The sequence below is a fragment of the Bison bison genome, unplaced genomic scaffold (genome assembly GCF_000754665.1).
Source record: "Bison bison bison isolate TAMUID 2011002044 unplaced genomic scaffold, Bison_UMD1.0 scf7180017864029, whole genome shotgun sequence".
NCBI classification, from domain to species: domain Eukaryota; kingdom Metazoa; phylum Chordata; class Mammalia; order Artiodactyla; family Bovidae; genus Bison; species Bison bison.
The window spans coordinates 4,615,752-4,638,118 of record NW_011494601.1 but is presented as its reverse complement, the minus strand read 5'-3'; the positions used below and the strand labels follow the sequence as shown (position 1 = coordinate 4,638,118).

Here is a 22,367-nt window from a genome sequence, read left to right as displayed (position 1 = left end):
CCCATTCCCGTTACTCGTATTCATTGCTGAGAAAGAAGATGGTTTACTCAGTCTACTATCGTCTAGGCACATGGAATGAAGTGACTCATTATCTTCACTCAATGTTAAGGAAGGCAACACCATGGCCAGTGTACAGATAAAATGGTCAAGACATACAGAGACCACAATTCGGCCAAGGTTGCACTCCTATAAAGAGGCAGACCTGCACTTCCCACGCTGCCCCGCTGGCCCACTCCTAAAACTGCCGTGGAAGATGGAGCAAATGCCTCACATGAACCAGAGTGGGTATCAAACGCTGAGCATGAGCTGCTTCTACTCTAGAAATCAACAAGTGATGACTATAAGCAGACAGAAACAGAAACAAAAGAACTGAAAATAACCAGTGTTGGCGAGGATGTGGACAAACTGCAACTTTCACACACTGTTGGTAGGAATGTGAAACTGTACAACTACCATGGAAAATAGTTTAGTGATTCCCCATAAAGTTAAAACTGTTAGATAGCCTAGCAAGTCTGCTCCCAGATATATAAGAATTAAAAATAGGAACTAAAACAAATGCTTGTGTACAAGTGTTTATAGCAGCAATTAGTCACAATAGCTAAAAGGTGAAAACAACCCAAAAGCCCATCAGCAGATGAAAGGATAAATAAAATGGGATATATCCATACAATGGAATATTATTCAGCCATAAAAGGGATGAAGCACTGACACACACGACAACATGAATGAACCTTGAAAATAGGGTCACAAATATCACAAAAGGTCACATATGTACCATTCTATTTATAGGAAACATCCAGAAGAAGTGAATCCATAGGGACAGAAAGTAGATCAGTAACTGTCAGGGGCAAGGAGGACAGGGAAGCAGGAAATGGCTGTTTAATGGGTATGGGGTCTTCTTTTTGGGTAATGAAATGTCTTGCAACTAGACAGAGGTGATGACTGCATAAGAGGAAATATACTGAATGCCACTGAATTGGACACTTTCATATGATTAATGGCTAATTTTATGTTATGTGAATTTTACCTCAATTAAAAAAAAAAAGACAATCAAGGGTGGTAAAGAGTAGAAAATGGTCCCTCAATTTCTCTGTCCCACTCTGTCCTCTGTGAGTGAGGAAAGGGACCCACGCGGAGTCGCCTAACCTAGAGGTGTGCAGTGAAGTTCCACTGGTGGAGCTGGGATCAGAAATGAGCCCTCTGTCAATTAATTTAACGCAGCTGGATATTCCTGCTCCCCAAGGGCACTACAGGGAAAGGAGAAAAATATTAAGGGAAACATATCTTCTTCAAGCATAACTGATTGTATCCCAACTCCTGTTTCTCTGGCTCAAGGCTAAGGTCCTCCAGGAAGGCTTTCTCCATCTCCAACCCAGGGAGAGAGGCCTTCTATTCCTAGGTAAGCACCATCCTAGGAGAATTCAGCATCATGAAACACTCTTGACTCTCCTCAACAGAGTGATTTACATGCTCAGGAAGAATCTGTTTCATTTGCTTTTGCTTGAAGTGAAGTGGATAATCTCTATTAACAAAATGATTACTGCTTTAATTTCCAGAGCTCTTATCCATTACTGAAGCCATGCTGTCTCTAGAGAAGAACCCTAAGTAACTTGGGTTTTAACCCACCCAGGATTGATGATTTACTAAGCCTGGGCTTTAGTTGGGGCCAAGTGACTAGAGAAATCATGGTTCTTTTATCCATTATTCTGCTGACATCAAAATCTCATAATACCCAAAACCCTGAAATGACACTTTTCTCTCCTTTACTATTTGTACATGTGACTAGGAGAAAATTATGCTTGATGGACATGTTTAAGATACATAAATTCTCAAACAGCTTCTTTCCTGCTTGCTCCAATCTGTTTCCACTGAACAAACCTGCATTGGCCTGAGAAGTCATGAGGCTCAGGGCTCATTCTTTCCATGCTGGCTTGGCTTTCTGAAGTGTGTGGTTTTTACGTCATTGCCTTGAATGCAAGAGTGTGCGTGTAAAGATGTATGAGTATGTACAGGCATACAGTGAATACTTTTCCCTGTTAAAAGTACAGTGAAATTGATGGTGGTAACACCTTGCTGCCCAGCTCTCTGAAAGTTTGTCGTTTTTAGGTCTGCCACTAATCCTCTCAACATTTCTACAGACTGGAACTGAAACTCTAGTCTTCTAGGAGGATAATACTAGTTATTAAGATTCACAGCCTAGAAGTCATTCTTGAGTTCTCTTTTCAACTAAACAGCATGTTCTGTCCATGATACCTCATAGTATGTGCTCACCACCTCCATCCCTCCTAGCCCAAGAGATAACCTTCTCAGCTGGGACTAATGAAGTATCAGCCTCCCAAATATTCTCTTTGTGAGATAAAAATCTTGGGCCTTACACTCTATCATTTGCATCATAGTCAAAAGGACTATTTTTGATAACAGCTCTACTGAGTTGCATACCACACAATTCGCCTATTTAAAGCGTACAACTCAATAGTTTTTAGTATAGTTACAGAGTTGTGCAACCATCACCACAATCAACTTCAGAACATTTTCATGACCTAAAAAAAAAAAAAAAAACACCTCTGCATCCTTTAGCTGTCAACTGCCAGTCTTCCCACTCTATAAGGCCTAAAGCAAACACTAATCTATCCTCTGTCTCTATACACTTGCGTATTCTGAACTTCAACATGAATAAAGTCATATAATTTATGACTGACTTCTTTCACTTAGCATAATGTTTTCAAGCTTCATTCATGTTGTGGCATATATCAGTGCTTCATTCCTTTTTATGGCCTAATATTCCATTGCGTAGATACACCATGTTATATTAAGCATTTCTCCATGGATGAGCATTTAGGTTGTTCTCATGTTCTTGTTCTTATAAGTAATGCTACTATGAACATTCAGGTACAAGTTTTAGTTCAGTCGCTCAGTCGTGTCTGACATTTATTTTCATTTCTTTGGGGTATATACCTAGGCGTGGAATAACCATGTCTTATGGCAACTCCATGTTGAACTTTTTGAGGAAATGCCAGACTGTCTTCCAAAGCTACCGTATCATTTTACATTTCCATCAGCAGTTTACAATTTGTCCACATCTTCCCCTTGCCAACACTTGTTATGAGCTGTCTTTTTTATTACAGCCATACTAGTGCGTGTGAAGTGGTATTTCATTGAAGTTTGGATTTACAATTCACTGATGACAAATGTGTTGATGAATCTCTCTCCTTGGCTCATGTTTTCATCGAGTTGTCTTTTTATTACTGAGTTGTAGAGTTCTTTATGTAGTCTAGATACAAGTCTCCTATCAGATATACAATATGCAAATGTATTCTCCCATTCTGTGCTGTCTTTTCACATATTGATAGTGTCTTTTAAGAAACAAAGCTTTTAAATTCTGATGAGGTTCAATTTACGTATTTCTTTTCTTGCTTATGCTTTTGGTATCATACTTAAGAATTAACTGCCAAATCTATTGTCACGAAGGTTTACCTCTATTTTCTTCTAAAGGTTAACAGTCCTCTCTTACGTTAGGTCTTTGATCCATTTTGAGTTAATTTTGAATACGTTGTAAGGTAAAGGTCGAACCTCATTCTTTTACATGTAGCTATACAGGTGTCCCAGCATCTTTTTAAAAAACACACTACTCTTTCAACAGTGAATGATTTTGGTACCTCATCGAAAATCAATCAACTATAAATGTTTTATTTTGAATGATGAGTTCTAGTTTGTTAACCTGTACATCCAGAATGACTTTTAAAAGTAGAAATCACATGATTTCTCTCTCAATAAAACAGCTCACCCCCCATCACAAATCACACTCTATTCCAAAGGTTCTTACCCAGGGGCCACAAATTCCCAAGAGGTCCTAGGATAATATTCAGGAAGTCTACCAACTTGGATGAGAAAAATTACATCTTTACTTTTATGAACCTCTAACTCAGATGTGGCATTTCTTTGTATGTACATAAAAATGTGAGCAGAAAACTAGAAAAGTATTAATCACACTTCTGACTTTGTTAGCAATAAAAACCCCAGATATTTACATCTAGGATTATAACTGATGCACATATCTCAAAATATCATTTACATTAATCCTACTTTAAAATTATAGGAGTGTATTAGAACCATTGCTCTTGGTCTTCATAATAATGCACAATTAAGAGGCACATTCAATAATGAACTTGTTTGTATATATTATGATAACTGTATTTCAATATAATTTGTTTTCTTACAATCCAATGTTTTTATATTATACATTTATAGATATTCTGAGAGATGGAGTCATAGTCTTCACAAGACCACCAAAGGACTCCTGAGCACATAACAAGCTGCTGCTGCTGCTGCTGCTACGTCACTTCAGTCATGTTCGACTCTGTGCGACCCCATAGACGACGGCCCACCAGGCTCCGCCATCCCTGGGATTCTCCAGGCAAGAACACTGGAGTGGGTTGCCATTTCCTTCTCCAATGCATGAAAGTGAAAGGTGAAAGTGAAGTCACGCAGTCGTGTCTGACTCCTAGCGGCCCCATGGACTGCAGCCTACCAGGTGCCTCCGTCCATGGGATTTTCCAGGCAAGAGTACTGGAGTGGGGTGCCATCGTCTTCTCCACATAACAAGCCAAGGAACCCCAATTCTCCCATTACCAGTTTTACCTTCTTCACAGCAAGGATCATCAAGTTAAATTATTTATTTGCTGATATGTTTATTGCCTGTGTTCCTCTGACACTACAACTGGTTAGTGCCTAGTACTTAATGTAGTGCCTGGCACATAATAGCCACTCAATAAATATTTATTGAGCTAATTACTGAATCATCAGTCATTTTCTAAACAAGAGTGAACTCATCATCTTAATGAAAATAAAGATTACCCATACCAAGCTAGTGATGTATAATTCATACTGAAAATAATTTCACATTTATATTATCATCATCAGATTTAACAAGTGCCATCATGTCCTACGTCCTGTAGTAAGTGCTTCATGTGCAGCGTCTCATTTACTGTTCTCAGAACTAAAGAGCCAGAATAATTATTATCCATATTTACAGTTATGGAAATAAAGGCTCAGAGCAGTTATATTCTTCCCAAGGTAACAGAGCTAGTGAGTAACAGAGGCAGGATTTTGTAACCACATCTACCTGCCTCCAGATTATCAGGTTTGTTTTTTTTTTTTAAACTACAAGACACTTCTAGGGAGACTAAAATAGGAATTTCAGAGAAAAAGAGGGGGACATTTCTGATTATCCAGTTGAGAAAGCTGAGATCCTGTAAAGTTAAGAAATATGCCCTAGGATGTAGAATTTAGCAGAAATTTTCAATAAAATGTTCTTTCCACTGTCCTGTTTATGAGCCACAGCAGAAAAACCCCTCAGCAAAAATAAAGCAAAACTAGGTGCTAATGGACTGTCTCCCATGAAAGGATGAATTTTTGAAAAGGTTTATTTTGCAAGCACAATTAATACTAATAGGCACTAAGCTGAAGTCTGTTCTTTGCTTTCCTGGGGTCCAGTTTGCTTCTCTAAATATTAGGGCTCGGCCTCATTCGGGACATTAAGCACTTCATTAAGCTGAAATCCAAGTTAATTTGATTGCACAATTACAAACTGTCCCCGGCTGGGGATTGTCTCATTTGTCAGGTGGCGAGGGGGCAGCATGGCCTGATGATATGCCAGATCCGCATTTTATCCCCAGCTTGAGGTCTCAGTGTTTTCTGGTTTTGACCTCATCAAGCCTTATGGTAAGGAAGTTAAACTGGAGCAGGAAGACAGATGCTCTCCTTACCAAATCTGTTGAGGGCACCTGGAGGCCCATCTACTGGGTCTGCCAAAGGACAGGGCACAGGAAGAGTGCTGGTCACTTTGAGAAGGCAGCAAATGGGGTCAATCCAGGGGTCCCCTGTGCCCGGGGCAGCTCAGTCATGTGAGGAGCATGCCTCCAGCAGCCCCTTTCCTGGCCCCTGTGCCCAGTCTCATTTTTACCAGCTGAATCACCAGACAAATTATTCAGCTTGGGTATAGGTGGGTGCCAAGGAGATGGATAATCATGTTCAATGGTGATTTGCTGACATTAACAGACCCTGGAAACACCACATCTTGTAAAGCAGTATTTCCTTCTCCTCTGCTATTCATGGATGTAGTCAAAGGACCCACTCCCAGCCTTCTCCAAGAGAGACCCCTTCTCCAGCCAGCCCAGTCCCTCCACTGACTCAGCTGCAAAGATGTCAGCCTTGCCCAAGAGACATCTGCCCTTGGCCGTCAGCTGCTGGGAGGCAATCTCTCAGCCCTTGGGATGTCATGTCTGAACAAAGTCTTTTGAGGGTCTTGGGTCAGCCAGGTAGGAACAGTAAGATTGGGAGTAGGGAAAGGGTGGTAAACTGCATGAGAAAGTCCATCAACATGATATATGGTGGAGGCTTTGGGTCAGGTGGAAGCTGTCAAGCTCCAACGTGGCTGAAGAAGGTCAGTCAACACAAGTTTATGTGACTGAGTCCCAATAAAAACTCTGAACACCAAGGCTCAGTGAGCTTCCCAAATTTGCAGAATTCCTCACATGTTGTCATGCATCAACGCTAGAAAAGAACCACTGTCATGACTCCAAAGGGAGAGAACAGTGCGGAAGCTCTGTGTTTAGTACTTCCCTGGGTTGGTCTGGCTTCTGTGCCTCTTCCCTTGGCTGATTTTAACCTATACCCTTTCCTTGTAGTAAATTGGTTGTGAGCATAACAGCTTCCAGTGAGTTCCATAGTCCTTCTAACAAGTCAGGGGTGGTTTGGGGAGCTCCCCGAACTTGCAGGTGGTGTCAGAAATGAGTGGTCCTGTGGACAGCTCACCTTCCCCACTTCTTCTGTACTATCTAAGCTCCACCCATGCCTGGGGACCCAGATCTAGTCTTCTTTCCTACTTGAAGATGTCCTAAATTACTGCAGCCCAGAAAGCACACCCTCTTCTGGACTTAAAGCTAGTGTTTCTCAAACCACTTTTTAACAAAACCCAAATGAAGAAATATATCTTATGTCACAAACCAGCACACACCATATGTTTATATATTATATAGAGATCTGTGTACATAATTGAGAGAAAATTTTCATATAATCACATTGACCTTCCCAAGCAGTATTTTTATCTAAGTCTGTTCAATCTCCTTTAAAAAAAAAAAAAAAGATTCTTGCTGTGTCCCACTCTATTGCTTTTACAAATTAGTAATGAATTGAGACTTGCAATTTTAAGAAACTCAGGTCTTGCCCACTACCTCGATAATTAACCACATGGCTGCTTTGTAATACATCTTGTTTTTTCCCCTTAACTTTAATGTGTTTACACCTTGTCCCTTTAAAGAAATGATTAAAAGTTTCAAAATAAACCTCAAAAGGAAAACAACAATATTTAATACATTTTTGGCCACTTTCATGCTAGGCAGTGTACTAAGAGCTTTTACATGCATCACCTAATTCTTTCTGCACACTACTCCAAGGAAAGTAATATCATCATCCTTCATCACCATTTCACCCCATTTCACAAGTTTGGAGAGGTAACCAGCTTGCCCAAAGACACACGGCACTAAAGAGGCAGAGCAAGATGAAGCCCGGAAGGTCAGATTCCAGAGCCTGCTGCTAACGACCAGGAAGGACTGGCTTTCCTTTCCACCCATTCTCATTCCCAGCCAGAGCTCCCAGCTAACCCTGCAGCCCCTCAGTGGACAGGGCATTCATACACACATGAATGCAGAGTCCTGGCCCAACCAGCTCAGGGAAGAGAGAGCTGGCAAAAGTTTCCTCCTCAGTCAATGCTCTTTTTAAGCAAGGGTCAGTAACCTTCTGCTTGCATGTAGCCCCGCATGCAGGCCTGTCCATTATGCTTCCCCTCATTCATCTCCAGGAAATCTCTGTCTTCCAGAATTCCAGTCACCCCTGCCTGCTTCTCCCCACCCCTCTCGCCTTCCCCGTACCAATTAAATGTCGTAGTCGACCAGCTTGCAGACAGGTTAAGACAAGGAATCTGAGGGAGGCAGGGAATTCAGGGGAGATGGGGCTTCTCTAAGAAGCTTCCCTGCTGTTCTCTGTCAAACTGGTCTGAAGACAGGTTGGATGTGTCCACAGTGATCCCCAGCGACTCTCCAGTAGTAGGGAAGAGTCACAGTCTTGCAGAGAGGTGGCAGTTGTTTTCTGCATCTGTTTGGGCACCCCAATGATGCCCAGGTCCTGTGCCCCAGAGCTGCATCTCAGAAGGAGTGGTTTTGACTGGAGATTATTTGCATATTTGACTCATAGCTCAAGGAGGAAAACTGCCCCTAAAAACAGGTGCTAATTCACAATGTATAAGAGAGGCAGAATACACAGTGTTTAGGCTCTGGCCTTTAGATTCGTCTCACTTTACATACTGCTTCCTGAGTTGCTTGGTATTAGAGGAATAGCTGGGAATTCTAGGGCCTCCCTTCCCTAGTCACGTCAGCATTGCCCCTACATTTTCAAGATTTCAAATGCAATGAGGGAAGGGGTATGACCCAAGGAGAGGTATACACCACAGAGAGACTCATACTGAGACTTGTCTTGTATGCCCAGCAAGGGGAGGGTTCCCAATCAATCTTTACTTTGGGTATGAAGACTGCCCTCTGCCATGTGATCTTAATGGCAGGAAAACAAACAAAAAAACAGAGTGAGCGAGCAGGTAAGACTACCCTAACAGAGCAGGAATCCTTAACTTGGGTCCACGGACTAACTTGAGAATCCCTGACAAGCAAAAATTCCTATAGCACTCATCAAATCCCCCAAAGGGTGCTTGACCCACAAAAGAACCACCACCATCATGCATGGCAATGCACACACGCTTTCTATCATTTGATTTGATAGAAATCAACCCTCACCCATTTGTGCCTCCTTCAAGCATACACACACACACACACACAAGACATGCAGGCACCAGGTACCCTCTCCTTGCCTGTCTCCCAGCCCCACCACGTACTTGATAACAGATGTGCTCGAAGGCACAAACAGGCTGCATGGCTCAATTATTGATGCTGCTCTTTACAGACCTTGTCTTATTATTGCTGTTGATGCTATTAGGAAGAGGGAAAAATCCTTAATGCAGTCCTCGCCCATCTCCTCCTGCTGCTAGAAGAAAAAGCATATGCCAGGTGGAGCCACCTAATAGCATCATGTTTTCACCTTTCTCTGCAGACAGTACCTGCAGTTTCCTCTAGGGCATCAAGATCAAGTGTATCTCCAACCGGGCTATGGGCTCATTTTCTGTGGGGACTGGGAAGGCAAGGTAAAAACACCAGCTCTCAAAGGAAGAAATGGGGACTCTGAATAGGACGTCTGCATGAACAGGAATGTGGGTAGAGTATGTTAACAGGTGGACCCTGGAGCCCTACCTATGGTTTCTTCCTGAGAGAATCACAATCAGTGAAAATTCAGGAGAGGGAGCCATAGTTCAGACTTGAGACTGTATCTGGAGAGGAAGGTACAGAGATGCCATGCTTTATTTTGTCCTTGAAGGGGTCACGGTGTAAGAATTTCACGAGCTGACCCTAATGCTCGGCAAATTGGGAAATTTAAGGTTGATGAAACTACACCCAGGGTTTATCTATGTTAACCCATGCTTTTATGCCAACATATGTTAAAGATTAAACCAAGTTTCAAATGTGCCCATTTGTCAGAAAATAATCTTGAGCAATTATCACCGACACACTTAGTATAGCCAACTCTCTTTCGGTGAAGTAATACACCAGCAGAACAGAGAGATTTGGACCTTTATTTCTTATAAATAATCTGACAATTTAAGGGGGTTATGTTCGTTTCCATTTATGTCCTGGAAAATAGACTCTTGTGACTTAGCAACCATGTTTAAAAAGCTCTTGCAGTTCTTAAATAAACAGAGTGTATGTTTATGAGGTCCTAACGATGTTATTTTCAGGGATGATGTAGACTTACTGATATGTGTCTTTGGGGATTTACAGTAAGTTGCGGGTGATTTGTTGCTGCAACATACAGTATTTGTCTAGAGAAAGGTGGACATTCTCTTATGCACCATTTGGAAACATGTTAAATGGGAAACAAGCTGGGGCTTGCTCACCATGGAAAGAGAAGGGCCCCTTTTTGGGAGTCAGAAGACCAAGAGTTAAGAATATTTTCTGGCAGTCAGGGATCAGAGCTAATTCAAGACCAGAAAGAGAGACCGTTTAGAAGAGAGATTGAAAACGGCCTACAGAGATGTTTTGTTTGGCCTGTAGAGTACTTTAAAAGTGGTAGAGTCATGGGCAATATTTAAAACTGGAGATTCAACATGAAAGCCCAGTTTCTTCTCTTTTTCTTGAAACAGGGAAGATTTGCCCACACAAGTCTGCATTTTTGCTTGGGGACAATCAGGTGGGAAGTTATTTCAGGGATGGCTCAGGCTCTCAGCTCATCCTGGTCCTCGCATATCTGCTAGCCTCATTTCTAACATCTGCCCACCCCTTTCCACTTGAGCTTGAACACCTCAATGCAGGAAATGTTCATTTTTGACTGTGGCACTTTCAGTGAACAGATCTCTTACACTGGAGAGGCTCATTTTCAGATATAAGGATGGACAAAGCACATGTGTCTTCAAAACAACAGAAAAGCAAGACTATTACGTTTTTCTTTTTTAATGGACATATCTATAGGGATCATTTTTATTAAATGACATCAAATGACATTACTATTGCCCAAAGCCAAGTCATAAGACACGGTTTGAAATGGAATGTTTGTTTTTATTTTCTCATCTGAAACAATTAGATGACACCGGGAGGGCTGTGGTATAAAGCATCTGTCTCTGGGCATGTTTTCTTATCTGTGAAATTTTCCAGACGGTTGGGGCTGACAGGGAGGGAGGGAAGGGAGCCAAATTCTCCATCAGGCACCGCAGACACAGTGCCGAGGGCCCACCATGCTTCCAGCGACCCACAAAAATGGCTGAGTTCTGGCTATTATAAACAGTGCTGCGATGAACATTGGGGTACACGTGTCTAAAATCACTTTATATTTGCATAATGTTTTACTATCTCCACTGCTGCAAAAACCCAATTTCTTCAAAATCAGAAGAAAAAAATAATAATGAACATGTCATAAGGACTCTAGCCTGGATTATACTTATCTTTATAGAAAAACAGTAGTAAAACATAACTTTTAGTATTTTTGTAGAGAAATGGACTTAAGAATGCGAAAGCACCCAGAGCCCATGGAAATCACAGGGCAGCCCTCCAGGCAAATGCTAGTCTCCAGACCAGCATCCCAGGTTGAGCCGTGGTGGGTCTGCCCGTAGCACCAGCTCCTTAGCCATGACTTTTGTCTCCCACCATCTCTATGGATGCTCTGCATGTGGCAAATTCATAGATGAGGCCCCTGTAAGGAATGTTATACCCAGGCCTCAGTTTCAAAAAGATGGAACAGATGCCTTTTATCCAGTCACTTCTGGATATTTCTAAGTAGAAGTGTCCAAAAGTTTGTCACCACACACAATTGGAGAAGAGTATTACTGCCACCAGGGACAGTTTGCTTTTCAGATTCTGTTCTGCCATCCTGAAAGCATTCTCAATTCTTAATCTCAGTGGCCAATTTCGAGGCAGGGCTTCACTGGACTCGGTACATACTGAAAAGAAAATCCAAGAAGCCCAAAAGCACATGCCATAATAAGAGCCCCTTTTATGGATTACTTGAGTTGGTAGGGGGGACTGAGCTTTCTGTTTCCTCAACACAAAATCGCCCCAGAGCCAAACACCCTATAAAACCCAGCTACCTTTTCAGCTTCTGAAACTTCAGCTCTTGTTGTTAACAAAGCTCATTATTAGAAACTGATGACATAGAGCCTAGTGATATCTCACTGGTTATCTTGTTTTGTTACCTTATTTTTCCTATATTTATGGCCATGCCCTTGTGAAAATATTTATAATTTAAAAAGCTCAATGGAAAAAATCTAGCTTCATACATAGTATTTGAAACCACCAGTATCTAGAAAAATACCTCACGTATAGTCAGTACTTAATAGACATCTATGACTCGACCGATGGGCTTCCCTGGTGGCTCAGACAGTAATGAATTTGCTTGCAATGCACAAGACTCAGGTTTCATCCCTGGGTCAGGAAGATCCCCTGGAGAAGGAAATGGAAGATCCCCTGGAGAAAGAAATGGCTACCCTCTCTATTATTTTTGCCTGGAGAATTCCATGGACAGAGGAGCCTGGTGGGCTATATTCCATGGGGTCACAAAGAGTTCCTGATTGATACCTTTAAGTTAGGTACACGGCTTTCAGCCCATCTCTGTTATTATGATGAGACTGGGGGCTAATCCTTCCATGCTATACTTTCCCATTCATTTATATGTGAGACAAGATTGTCTCCTATATACACATGTGCATGCACACCCACACACAAACATATACACTTCCTTCTCCCAAATTCTGGGAACAGTGACATGTATATCCAAAAAGTCCCAAGGGCATCCTTGCTGCAAGGGACTCTATTTTTACTCCACAAATGACTCATCACTGACCAGGGTCTCCCCAAAGCTTCCTTTTGTCAGGCTGTCAGGAAGAAGGACAAGAGAAATAAAAGAAGAGGCAGAGGTCACATCTCCATTCCTGTCTGCAGCCCATAAACCCCATGATGAAGCTGTACCAGTCAACACCACACCTCAGAGCAACCACGGTTGTGTTAAGCATGTGTTCTGCCCCTGTATTTGGATCAAACTGTTCTGAACTCTAATCTTTCCCTCCAGCTGGCTTTCACACTGATCTCTCAGCAGTTGCTGAATGCATGCCTGGCTGTGACTTTAGGTAAAGGACCAGAGCTGGGCAATGGGGAGACAATCCAGCCCTCTGGTGGTATAAACACACCCTAGTTGCAGAAGACATAAATAACTAACTGGGTCTGAAAGGGAATGCATCTTCTTCATTTGCCCTAAAATAATTATTCTTTCCTTTCCTTTTTTTTTTTTTTTTTTAAAGCCAGAGGCCTAAAGGAGGGTCAGATAATCTGAGTTTTTCTTTTAAATTCTAGAGAGTAGTGAAAAGAGAAGAAATACTTCATTCTAATTTTGGAGAGTAGAGTACATATGGATTTATAGACACAGTTACGAGATAGTGTTTTCACAGAGGAAACAAATGAGCAGTGGGGCAAAATGTACTCAAAAGTTATGTGTAACAAATTCCAAACAGGCCAGACCAATGCATTCAGCCCTGTCAACCTCCCACAACAGAGCTGGACTCTAACCTCCTTTCTGAAACAGTACACACAAGCACAGAAAGAAAAGGCAGGATCTTAAATTTAAGAAACTCAACGCCTCATGCCAATGGGAATGAAATAAACTAATCCCAAGCACCCAGCTGGCTGGGTTTGCTCTTTTCCACCTGGGATTATCTCTGTTCTTTTCCACATCCCTAACATTTCCCCCAAGATAACAGCCTGAAAGTCCAGAATTGTGTAAAAAGTCATTATCGCTTCTGCTATTCACTGAATAACACTGTCACATCTTTATCTTTTATTTAGTAACCAAAAGATCAAGTAGAAAAGGGCCTGGCCTGGGAGGGAAGGACTTTGACTTCTGGCTCTAGTTCTATCTGCGGTTGGTGGGGCGACCACAAGAAGGTCACGTAGCTCTCAGTCGGTAGGAGAGGATGCTGAGGCACAGAGAACAGTGAACTCCGTTCCGGGTAAACTCTACTGGGTGAACTCTGAAGCCTTGGCAAGTTGCAGCATTTTACTCTAAAGCTGTCTTTTGCAGCAAACCTGGAAGGTCTAGCTCCATCTTCCTTCCCACTCCTAACAGCCCTTGATTTTTGCCCCAGGAAATGCTGAAGATAAGCAGTTCCCTTGACGTTTCTAGCTGCTATTGCCCGTGGTACCTCTGCATCTCCTACACAGTGAGTAGCAAGCGAGAAAGCCTAGACCCTTGTGCAGTGTGGAAGATGGAAGGAACAAGGTCGCTTACCCTCTCAGCATATTCTCCACCTGTCTTCTCTACCAGGCTTACAGCCCACTGATATAAAAAGGGCAATTTGCAAAAACCATGTCCGAGAATTGAGGGTTACTATTCAAGGTTAAATTGCGAACGAGGACAGGACTTCCCATTGGGAGTTATTTACAGCCTCTTTGCCCCTAAGGCGTCTCCTTTCCCCCAGCCCTCTTTTTGTGGGCTGGCCCCCTCCACCATCTGACATGCCATTCTTTCAACAGCTGCTGGCTCTCCTGTTGTGTTCCCTTCACAGATGTGCAGTGCTGTTCTGAACATCCTGCCCTTGAACTTTCCCTACCCATAATTTTCCAAACCAAAGCCTGGCAATAAAAATGTCAGTGAGGGATGGAGAAAATTGGGGGGAGTATTTAAAAAGGAAAAGGGAAAAATAGGGAGATGCTTCACACACACAGGGATCTGTGCTGACTTCCTCCACAAAGGTTTAAATGCATGTCACGATGTCTTGAAAAGGGCATGAAGGTGGGGAGCTGGAGCCAATTTCTCAGAACGTTACCTAGAAGGACCAGGTTCCATAAAGGAGCTGGGTCCAGAATAAATGGTGAGCTTCCTTTGCGGTGCCACAGGCTGCCCAGCTGCTCCTGCTGTGGGGACGGGGGGTGTGCTACTGGCGACAAGGAAAGTAGCATTCGTGCTCCTTTACAGGTCCCAGCGTACTGTTCTGGGAGTAACGTACATTGGCCTCACAGTTCTCCCAGATGCCTGCTCAAGGTCAACACCTGTGTGTGGGATGGGCAATAACAAGCCCAGAGCTGGAGGCTAGATATCTTACACGGTTTCAAAGACCTACACAGAAACCTACTTGGAATCAAATTTTCCTAAAGTCCACCGGTTTGATGTACACATAATGCTCTAACGAACTCTGACGCAGAACTGTAACAGATTAACTCTATCCTGAAACCCTCTAAAGAGATAAAAGAAACTAATGGGGAAGCAGAGCCTCTCTGGTTATCTCCTCTTAACCTGCCAAATAACAGGCTCAGAGACCTAGGTAAGGATGGGAGGGCAAAGGGGGTTTCCACCAGGAAATAATTCAATTAGTGGGACAGGCCTTTAAGAAACAATCAGCTTTCCTTGTTCTTTGCTAACTTGATCTTATTCCATCACAAAATGCTGCCTCTTGACTGAAAGAGAAGACATTCTTTTTTGAGCCATAGTTTAGAATGAATCAAGGCTCAAACACACATCAGACAGTGCATGGTCCAAACACCCCATGTCTCAGTAAGGAAGCTCACAGGACCCTTGTAAGCATGGCTGCCTTGCAGACTTGGCCCCAAAGGTGCGGAATGGGGAGATGGAAAATGAAACAAGAAACAAGACAGATGAGTTGGCAGGACGAGGCTATGTGAACTCTCCTGTAATATCTACTGAATCCACGCAGACACTTCCACATCTGGAATTTTACTCCTTGACTTGCAAGTGAGGTGACTTTAGATGTGTGGATTCAAATCCTAGCTCCAGGATTTACTAGCTACGTGGTTTTGGGCAAAATACTGCAGTTTCATCTGTAAAGTGGAATAGGTCACAGGCCCCACCCTATCAAGTTGTCAGGACAATTCAATGAGACTGCACATATAATTAATTTTGAAGGGCTTAGCGCCTTACCTCAGCACACAGCACAGGATCAGTGAACGTTCCTCTGCCCTCTCTCTCCTTTTAAGGAGAATTTCTAGGCAAAGGGATTAGAGGCCTGGCTGTGTAAAGATTCAGGTAGGTAGGTAAAATGGGAGAGTAACTAGCCAGTTCTACTAAAGCTCTGGGTATCCCCATTACATCAATGATGCCCGTGCTATTTTTAGAGACTATGAAAACAGTCTGGTCAATAACCATACGTAACCATAAGCAATTTGACCATGTGGAAAATATTCATCATGATCACAATGAAGTTGTCTCGAATGAATGAACTGAATATAAAGTGAATGAATTGGGGGAAGGCTGTTTTCACATCGTAACACCACTGTTTTCCTGGAATCTGGCCCTTGGATCAGACGCTCTCCAAAACATGTGCTGCCATCCCCACCCCCCGCCGCCCAATGTCCACAACCCTCCGGAACAGCACTTCTGACACCAGAAGCAGAGAGCAAAGACCGATGAAATCAGCAGGTGCCCCTCACTGTGCACCAGCCATTCTGGAACAGATAAAGTCATTAAGGAAATTTTTAACAATGCATAACCTTTCAGCCTTACTCTGCTCACAGCAGGTAGCCTGCCTTTTTAGAGACGCAAGCCAGCAATGAAGTCACCAGTGAGCAGGACTTGACCTTCATTTTCAGCGTGTGCAACGTTAAATATTCATAATCCACCTAACTGCAACGCAAGAACTAGTGGAGTTTAAACACGAATCGCAGGAATAAATATCTTCACACAGGTTGAGTCATCTCTCCAAGAATGCCCTTGGAAAAAAGGCAAATACCCAGGCCCCTGAGTCTCAGCCTCAGTTCCCTTGGAATTCTAGAAGCAGCAGGAAGCAGCAGGAACGGATACATTATGCAATCCGTGGATCCTGCCCTCACACTGACATCTTTGGGTCTTTTTTTTTTTAGAGAAGAATTACTGTTTCCACGTCAAAGGGAGGAACTAGAGAGGGATGGGACCAGCAACAGTAACATTATCACCCACGGGATGTCCAGGGGCACTTTTCACTACATTGTACAATTTTTAAAAAAAATCTTTGCTTCACAGATGATCAGAGTGTGTAGGAGTAAAAGGGATGTGGGTATGGAGAGACATCAGAATTAGGAGCTGAAGCGCCTTAAATCAGGTGCCTTTTAAAGAATGAAAGTCGTTAACAGAGTCAATCCTAAGAGTGCTCATCACAAGGAAGAAAAATGGTTTTTCTTTAATTTTGTATCTATATGAGATAATGGGTGTTCACTGAACTTACTGGGGTAACTGTTTTATGACGTACATTAAGTTAAATCTTTACGCTGTACACCTTAACTTACACGGGGCTGTGTATCAATCATATCTCAATAAAACTAGGAGGAGAAAAAAGAAGGAAAAGGAAATGGAGTTCTCTGGGACAGTATCTGCCTCGTGTGGCCATTTAACGTTTTGGGGGGAGGTGGGATTACTGTGTGCGGTGGGCTTAATGCTTCTCTGTGTCCATCCAATCATTGGGTGGAATGTCTCCCTCTGCTTGGGTGGTTTCTTAAGAGACTGCTGCTGGGGTAATGAAACCTGTTAACATGGTTTCATGTAATTCTCTTTGGCTTTCCAGACCAGGAGCTCTGAGCACAATCTGTCTCAAGCAGATAGTAATCACTTGAGGCTGCACAAGTGGTTCTTCTGTGGTGACCACCCTAAGAAAATTAAACCCAGAGAAGGGCTTCCCAAACCCCTGAATGAAAAAGACCTGTGTGGGGATCCATCTTGGCTTAACAATGGAAAAGGAAAGAAGTGTAGCAGTCGTCTTTGGAAATGACTTACCCACTGCCTCTTGATGGTGAAATAAGCTTTGAAAGGTTAAGAAGATCATAAACCCACCGATGACGACATCTGAACTGCCTGTTTATTCATACCACCTGCACTGACTGTCCTGCCTTGACACCGAGTCAGCCACAATGACCAATGGAGCCTGTTTTCTATATTAACGTGTATTTCTTGCGTGATTTAAAGGGCCAGGTGCAGAGAGCCACACATCTTGAACTTGAGCACCCCCCAACATTTGGTTAAAACTCACTCAGACAAGCCATTTCATGGACCATTCATTGTCTCCCCAATTAGGTTCACACAAGGGAAAGCCTATGCATTGTCTTCCATTTACTCGAAGGGTATAAACACTATAACTGAAATTCATCTGAAGAATACGAGGCACTTTTTTCCAGGGTGATGATTTAGCGTAACTTCCAAGAGATGCTTAAAGCTCTCTTTCCAAGATGCCCAGATGGCCAGGCAAACCACGAGTGTGTAAAACTGGTGACAGTTTTGAATGAAAGGGATGCACTTTAAGAATTTATATTCTGCTTTCTTACTCGCTTCTCATTTGCATCTTATATGTGGATAGAACTTTTTATCTTGCTTACTATGCTTAATTATAATTTGTCTAATGGACTTTCTTTTTATTCTTGGGAATGAATCTGTGGCTTATCATGGAGGTTACCTTATTGCTTCTGCTTTAATTCGTCTCCCTACTCACAGGGAGCATCTTTGCTGACTTTCCCCAGGAAGAGAGTAGACCCTTGGTATCGACTGTACTGATGAGGTCACCCATAGACAGACTCCTGAGGTTTGACTTCAGAACCCAATGCAGTAATTCCAATGAAAAGTAGAAAGGGCTACACAAATAAACATAAGATCGTCTTATAAACAAAGCCTCGCTATGCCAACCACACAGTTTAGTGACAGAAGAAAGACTGACGTTAGGATGAGGCTAAAATAGTCCCCAGGGGGAGTGAGGACAGTCTTGGTTCTAAGATTCTTGGCACTTTTGCTTGGAAAAACTGAGCACAGAACCAGAAGTCTATCCACGGAATAGACTCTTTGCAAGTCCATGAAGGAAACCAGAACCAGAGATGGTTCCCAGGGCTGGCTTTCCCAGGCTCAGCAGAATCACAGCCAAATCCAAAGGACACTGAGGTGGTGCAGGGGGCATCCAGGAAAGAGGGCTCTGCCTTGGGGAATTCTATTCCCTTCCAGCCTCTCACTTGGAGCTGAGAACACCACACCGGAGAGAGCCAAAGACCACTCCCCAGTGGACGCTGTGAAAAAGGACACGAGTCAAACCCATTTTACAAGAGCATTTTATTTCTGAGAAACACAGAGGAGCCAAAAAGGAGCGACAAGGAAAGAAGGCGCCAAGGTCCTTCTGACCGATCACCCCATTCACTTCCACGTGAGGGTTTGCCTATCTGGGGCTCACAGACTACATGCCTGTAACTGCTTCCTGAGCCCTGCATGGAAGCCGACACAGGGTGTGCTCCAAGACTTTTGAGAACACTCCTCAGCCCTGGGGGAGAAAACGGAGAAATAAGACAAGCGGCTCTAGAAGATATTCGGTTCAATTCAAATATGATCCAGAATTATGAAGAGGAGATATTCAAATGAGGCTTACCTTCGATGACATGCCAGTTGGAGTTTTCCAAACTTAAAAAGCTCTTTTCTCTCTTGGCCAGGAAGAGCTGACGGAAAAGTGCATGGAATCTCAATCCTGGAGAACATTTTAAGAGTCCACCTGCGGTGGGCGGGGGCAGTCCAGCCTTGTGCATGTGGATGGGCTGAAGGACCGCTGATACTCTAGGTATGGCCAATTCCCAGAGACAGGTGATGAGAGGAGATGTTTTCTTTATCTTCCCTGACATGATTTTGGCTCAGCACCCAAATGCACAAAATCCTTTGGCTGGTGACCAGTAACTCTGAGAAATTCAGAGTTTAGACATGCATGAAATTACTACCATCCTGAGCCACAGGAAAAGAACACTAAACTCAGAATTCAGGCACACCAGGCTTTGAGCCAAAAGGGACACCAAGCAGGTTTCCTCAGATCAAACTCTAGCACCGCCGCGTTCTAGGCTGAGAGTTCAGGGAATCAAAAACACTCTCACGGTGGACAATGCAAAGAGCCTAAGGCCACCGTCAGGTGTCAGGTTCATGTCCCCACAGAAGGGAGTCAAACCAGCTCAGCTCCAGTTTCCCAGATGCTGTCAATTTCAAGCCTGTGACAGATCAGTTGCAACAAATGATGTACAAGTGGGAGTGGGGGCAACACCTGCGGGAACCAGGGCAGAACTGGCCACCACTGAGCAGCTTTGCTCAGCGCCCTCTTCTGCCTCAAACAAAACCTTTTCTGTGTGTGACACAGACAGACCCCACCCAGAGCACCAGTCCCCTCAGCTGGCACCCCCGGCGTCTGCATGAGTGTCCACTCTAGGAATTCTCAGATAGCCGTGGGCCTCCACTCTGGGAGTTATCACAAACTCCTCTGTCCCATCTCCTTACCTTCATGAGTCAAGAAGCACCAGCCAGCGATGCTTCAGTTGACTATTCAACTGCCAGTGCAAAGGATAGCATCATGCTTTCTAAGTTGACCTCCAATAAGAGCAAAGCATTGGCAACCCTAATAAGAAAAGGATTCTAAACTGCCATGGCAAGCATGGCTCACACCCTCACCAGTTGGACACCATGACCCTCTCAGAGGTTGCAAATTCACATCAGAGACCTCTTGACTTCTTTCTACCTTCAGCGCAAATACCACACCAGGAAACAGCTATTTTAAAAGCAGTAACAGCCAGCGAAAAAGTTTGATGACCCCAGATTCCTCTCTCACCCTCCTAGGACAGTATAATCAAAGTAGTCTTTCTCATGAGAGCTTGCTTTCCCATTCAGAAAATTAACACAGACAGCCCTGCCTTCCTCCAAAAGTCTCCCACACTCAAGGAGGCTCTTGCAAAGGCTGGTGTTAAAGATCAATGTAAAAGTTTGTGATTGTTTTAGAAAAGAGGGCAAGAAAACATACTGAATACTCACTTTGACGAATCTATGAAGTATATTACAAGTGCACCAATGCTGAGAGCAAAGACTAAGACAACCTGCAAAAGAAGAGAAAAACGCCGTCACTTAAGAGCTGAACGCTGGGATGCTTACTTATTTATTTTGTGGAACACCCACCTGCGGCCTGGAAACATGGTGCTATCAGGGGCCTGCTTGGCAGTGTCATCCCCTTGCTGCACCCACAGACCCCCCCTTTCTGTTGGCTCCTCACATCACAGTGGACAGCAACCTCACTGCTGGCCAACAGAGGTCAGGGCACACTTCTGTATCCCCTGGCACCAGGTTTTATCTGGCCCTGTTATCTCAGAGTCTGACTTCTCCACAGCTGAAGTCAACAGACCTCAGTGGGAAAAGAGCACGTAAAAACAACTGCAGTGATACAATTTTTCCTATTATATGTAACCTAGGCCCTAAAAGAACTCAAAGTTAGGGATATCAACTTTTAACAGCTTTGCTGAGATAATTTACATACCATAAACACTCCCATTTTAAGTGCACAATTCAATAACTTTGAGTAAATTTACCAAGTTGTGCAGCCAGTATTTCATCTACTTTCAAAACATTTTCAACAGCCCAGTAAGATCCCTCATGTCCAGTACCTGTTCCTACCCCCAATCCTAAGTGAAGTGAAAGTGTTAGTCACTTAGTCGTGTCTGACTCTGCAACCCCATGGTTTGTCCACAGAATTCATTAGGCAAGAATACTACAGTGGGTTGTCATTCCTTTCTCCAGGGGATCTTCCCAACTCAGGGGTCAAACACGGGTCTCCTGCATTGCAGGCAGATTCCTTATCATCTGAGCTACCAGGGAAGCCCAATCCCTAACAAACAATAATTTACTAACAAAAAATAATAATAATAATTTACTAACTTACTTTCAGTTTCTATACAAGAAATTTTAATCAAAAAGCACAAACTTGGTGTCTGTACAAATGTCCATACATGCGTGCTCGTATGCATGCATATCTATATTCACTGCCTGTGCGTGTGTGCGTGTGTGTGTGTGTGAGTGTGTGTGCATGAGCGTGTGGTTATACGACTTCTCAAGTATTCTGGAGATAGTTTAAGTGCAGGAAGCCAACTTAGGTAATATGATCGGCCAGGTATATGACAACCCTTGTTCTTCTTTATACTCTTCACTCAAAATTAATCACCACGGATACAAAAGACGGTTTTGGCATCTCCTTCAAAGAATACCTGTCATGCTAAAGTCTATCAAATGAAAATGTAGCAGATGAGGCTGATGCTTCTGTCCTCACTCAACGTTCCAATTTATTTATTCTTTCATAAAGGAGACTAGGAGTGCAACTAAAAGGATGTACAAAAATAAAAAAGATGCCAAGAGCCAACAATGAAGTTCGAGAACAAAAAATAAACACCATCAACATACAATGCCTGAGGCGGGGGTGGGGGGTGGGGCGTGAAATAAGTGCCTGGCAGGTGTGCCAGTATCCTAAAGGGACTGCGGGGTGAAGGGTGTCAGGAGGTGTCGGCCTCCTCAGCCTGCCTGCAAACTGACATCCCTGCAGCATCAGCAGGTGGATGGATGTGCATCTGGATGTATGTGATGATGAAACATAATTGAGTCATGTGTATGTGTGTGTGCACACATGCAAGTGTCAAACAGGCTGACAGAAACTGAACTCTGCATAGATATTCACTTGAAACATAATAAAATTTTGTGGAGCTATGTCCATTCATTCCATGGATGGTGGGCTACAAAGCAGACAACTGACAGTTGAAACAACCAGACATTATAAAAGGAGTACGTACTTTCATAGCATCTGACGAATTCTCCTTATGAAAGGAAGCATTAAAATAATACACTACTGGCGCTCACTTTATTCTTCCATTTTGTTTTCAAAACTAAAACAGGCTCCAGTTGAATTGAAGGAAACTCCTGCTGTGTCT

At 43.2% G+C, this 22,367-nt stretch overlaps 1 protein-coding gene across 7 annotated transcripts in view; it reads right to left on the bottom strand.

Annotated features, from left to right (window-relative positions):
• KCNMA1 (potassium large conductance calcium-activated channel, subfamily M, alpha member 1) overlaps positions 1-22,367 on the bottom strand; it is a 772,904-nt gene that overhangs the window by 368,684 nt on the left and 381,853 nt on the right. For all 7 annotated transcript variants that reach the window (XM_010834186.1, XM_010834188.1, XM_010834189.1 and 4 more), the window contains exon 3: positions 20,434-20,495. In XM_010834186.1, coding sequence (XP_010832488.1) covers positions 20,434-20,495 — 62 coding nt within the window. The remainder of the gene's footprint in view (positions 1-20,433; positions 20,496-22,367) is intronic.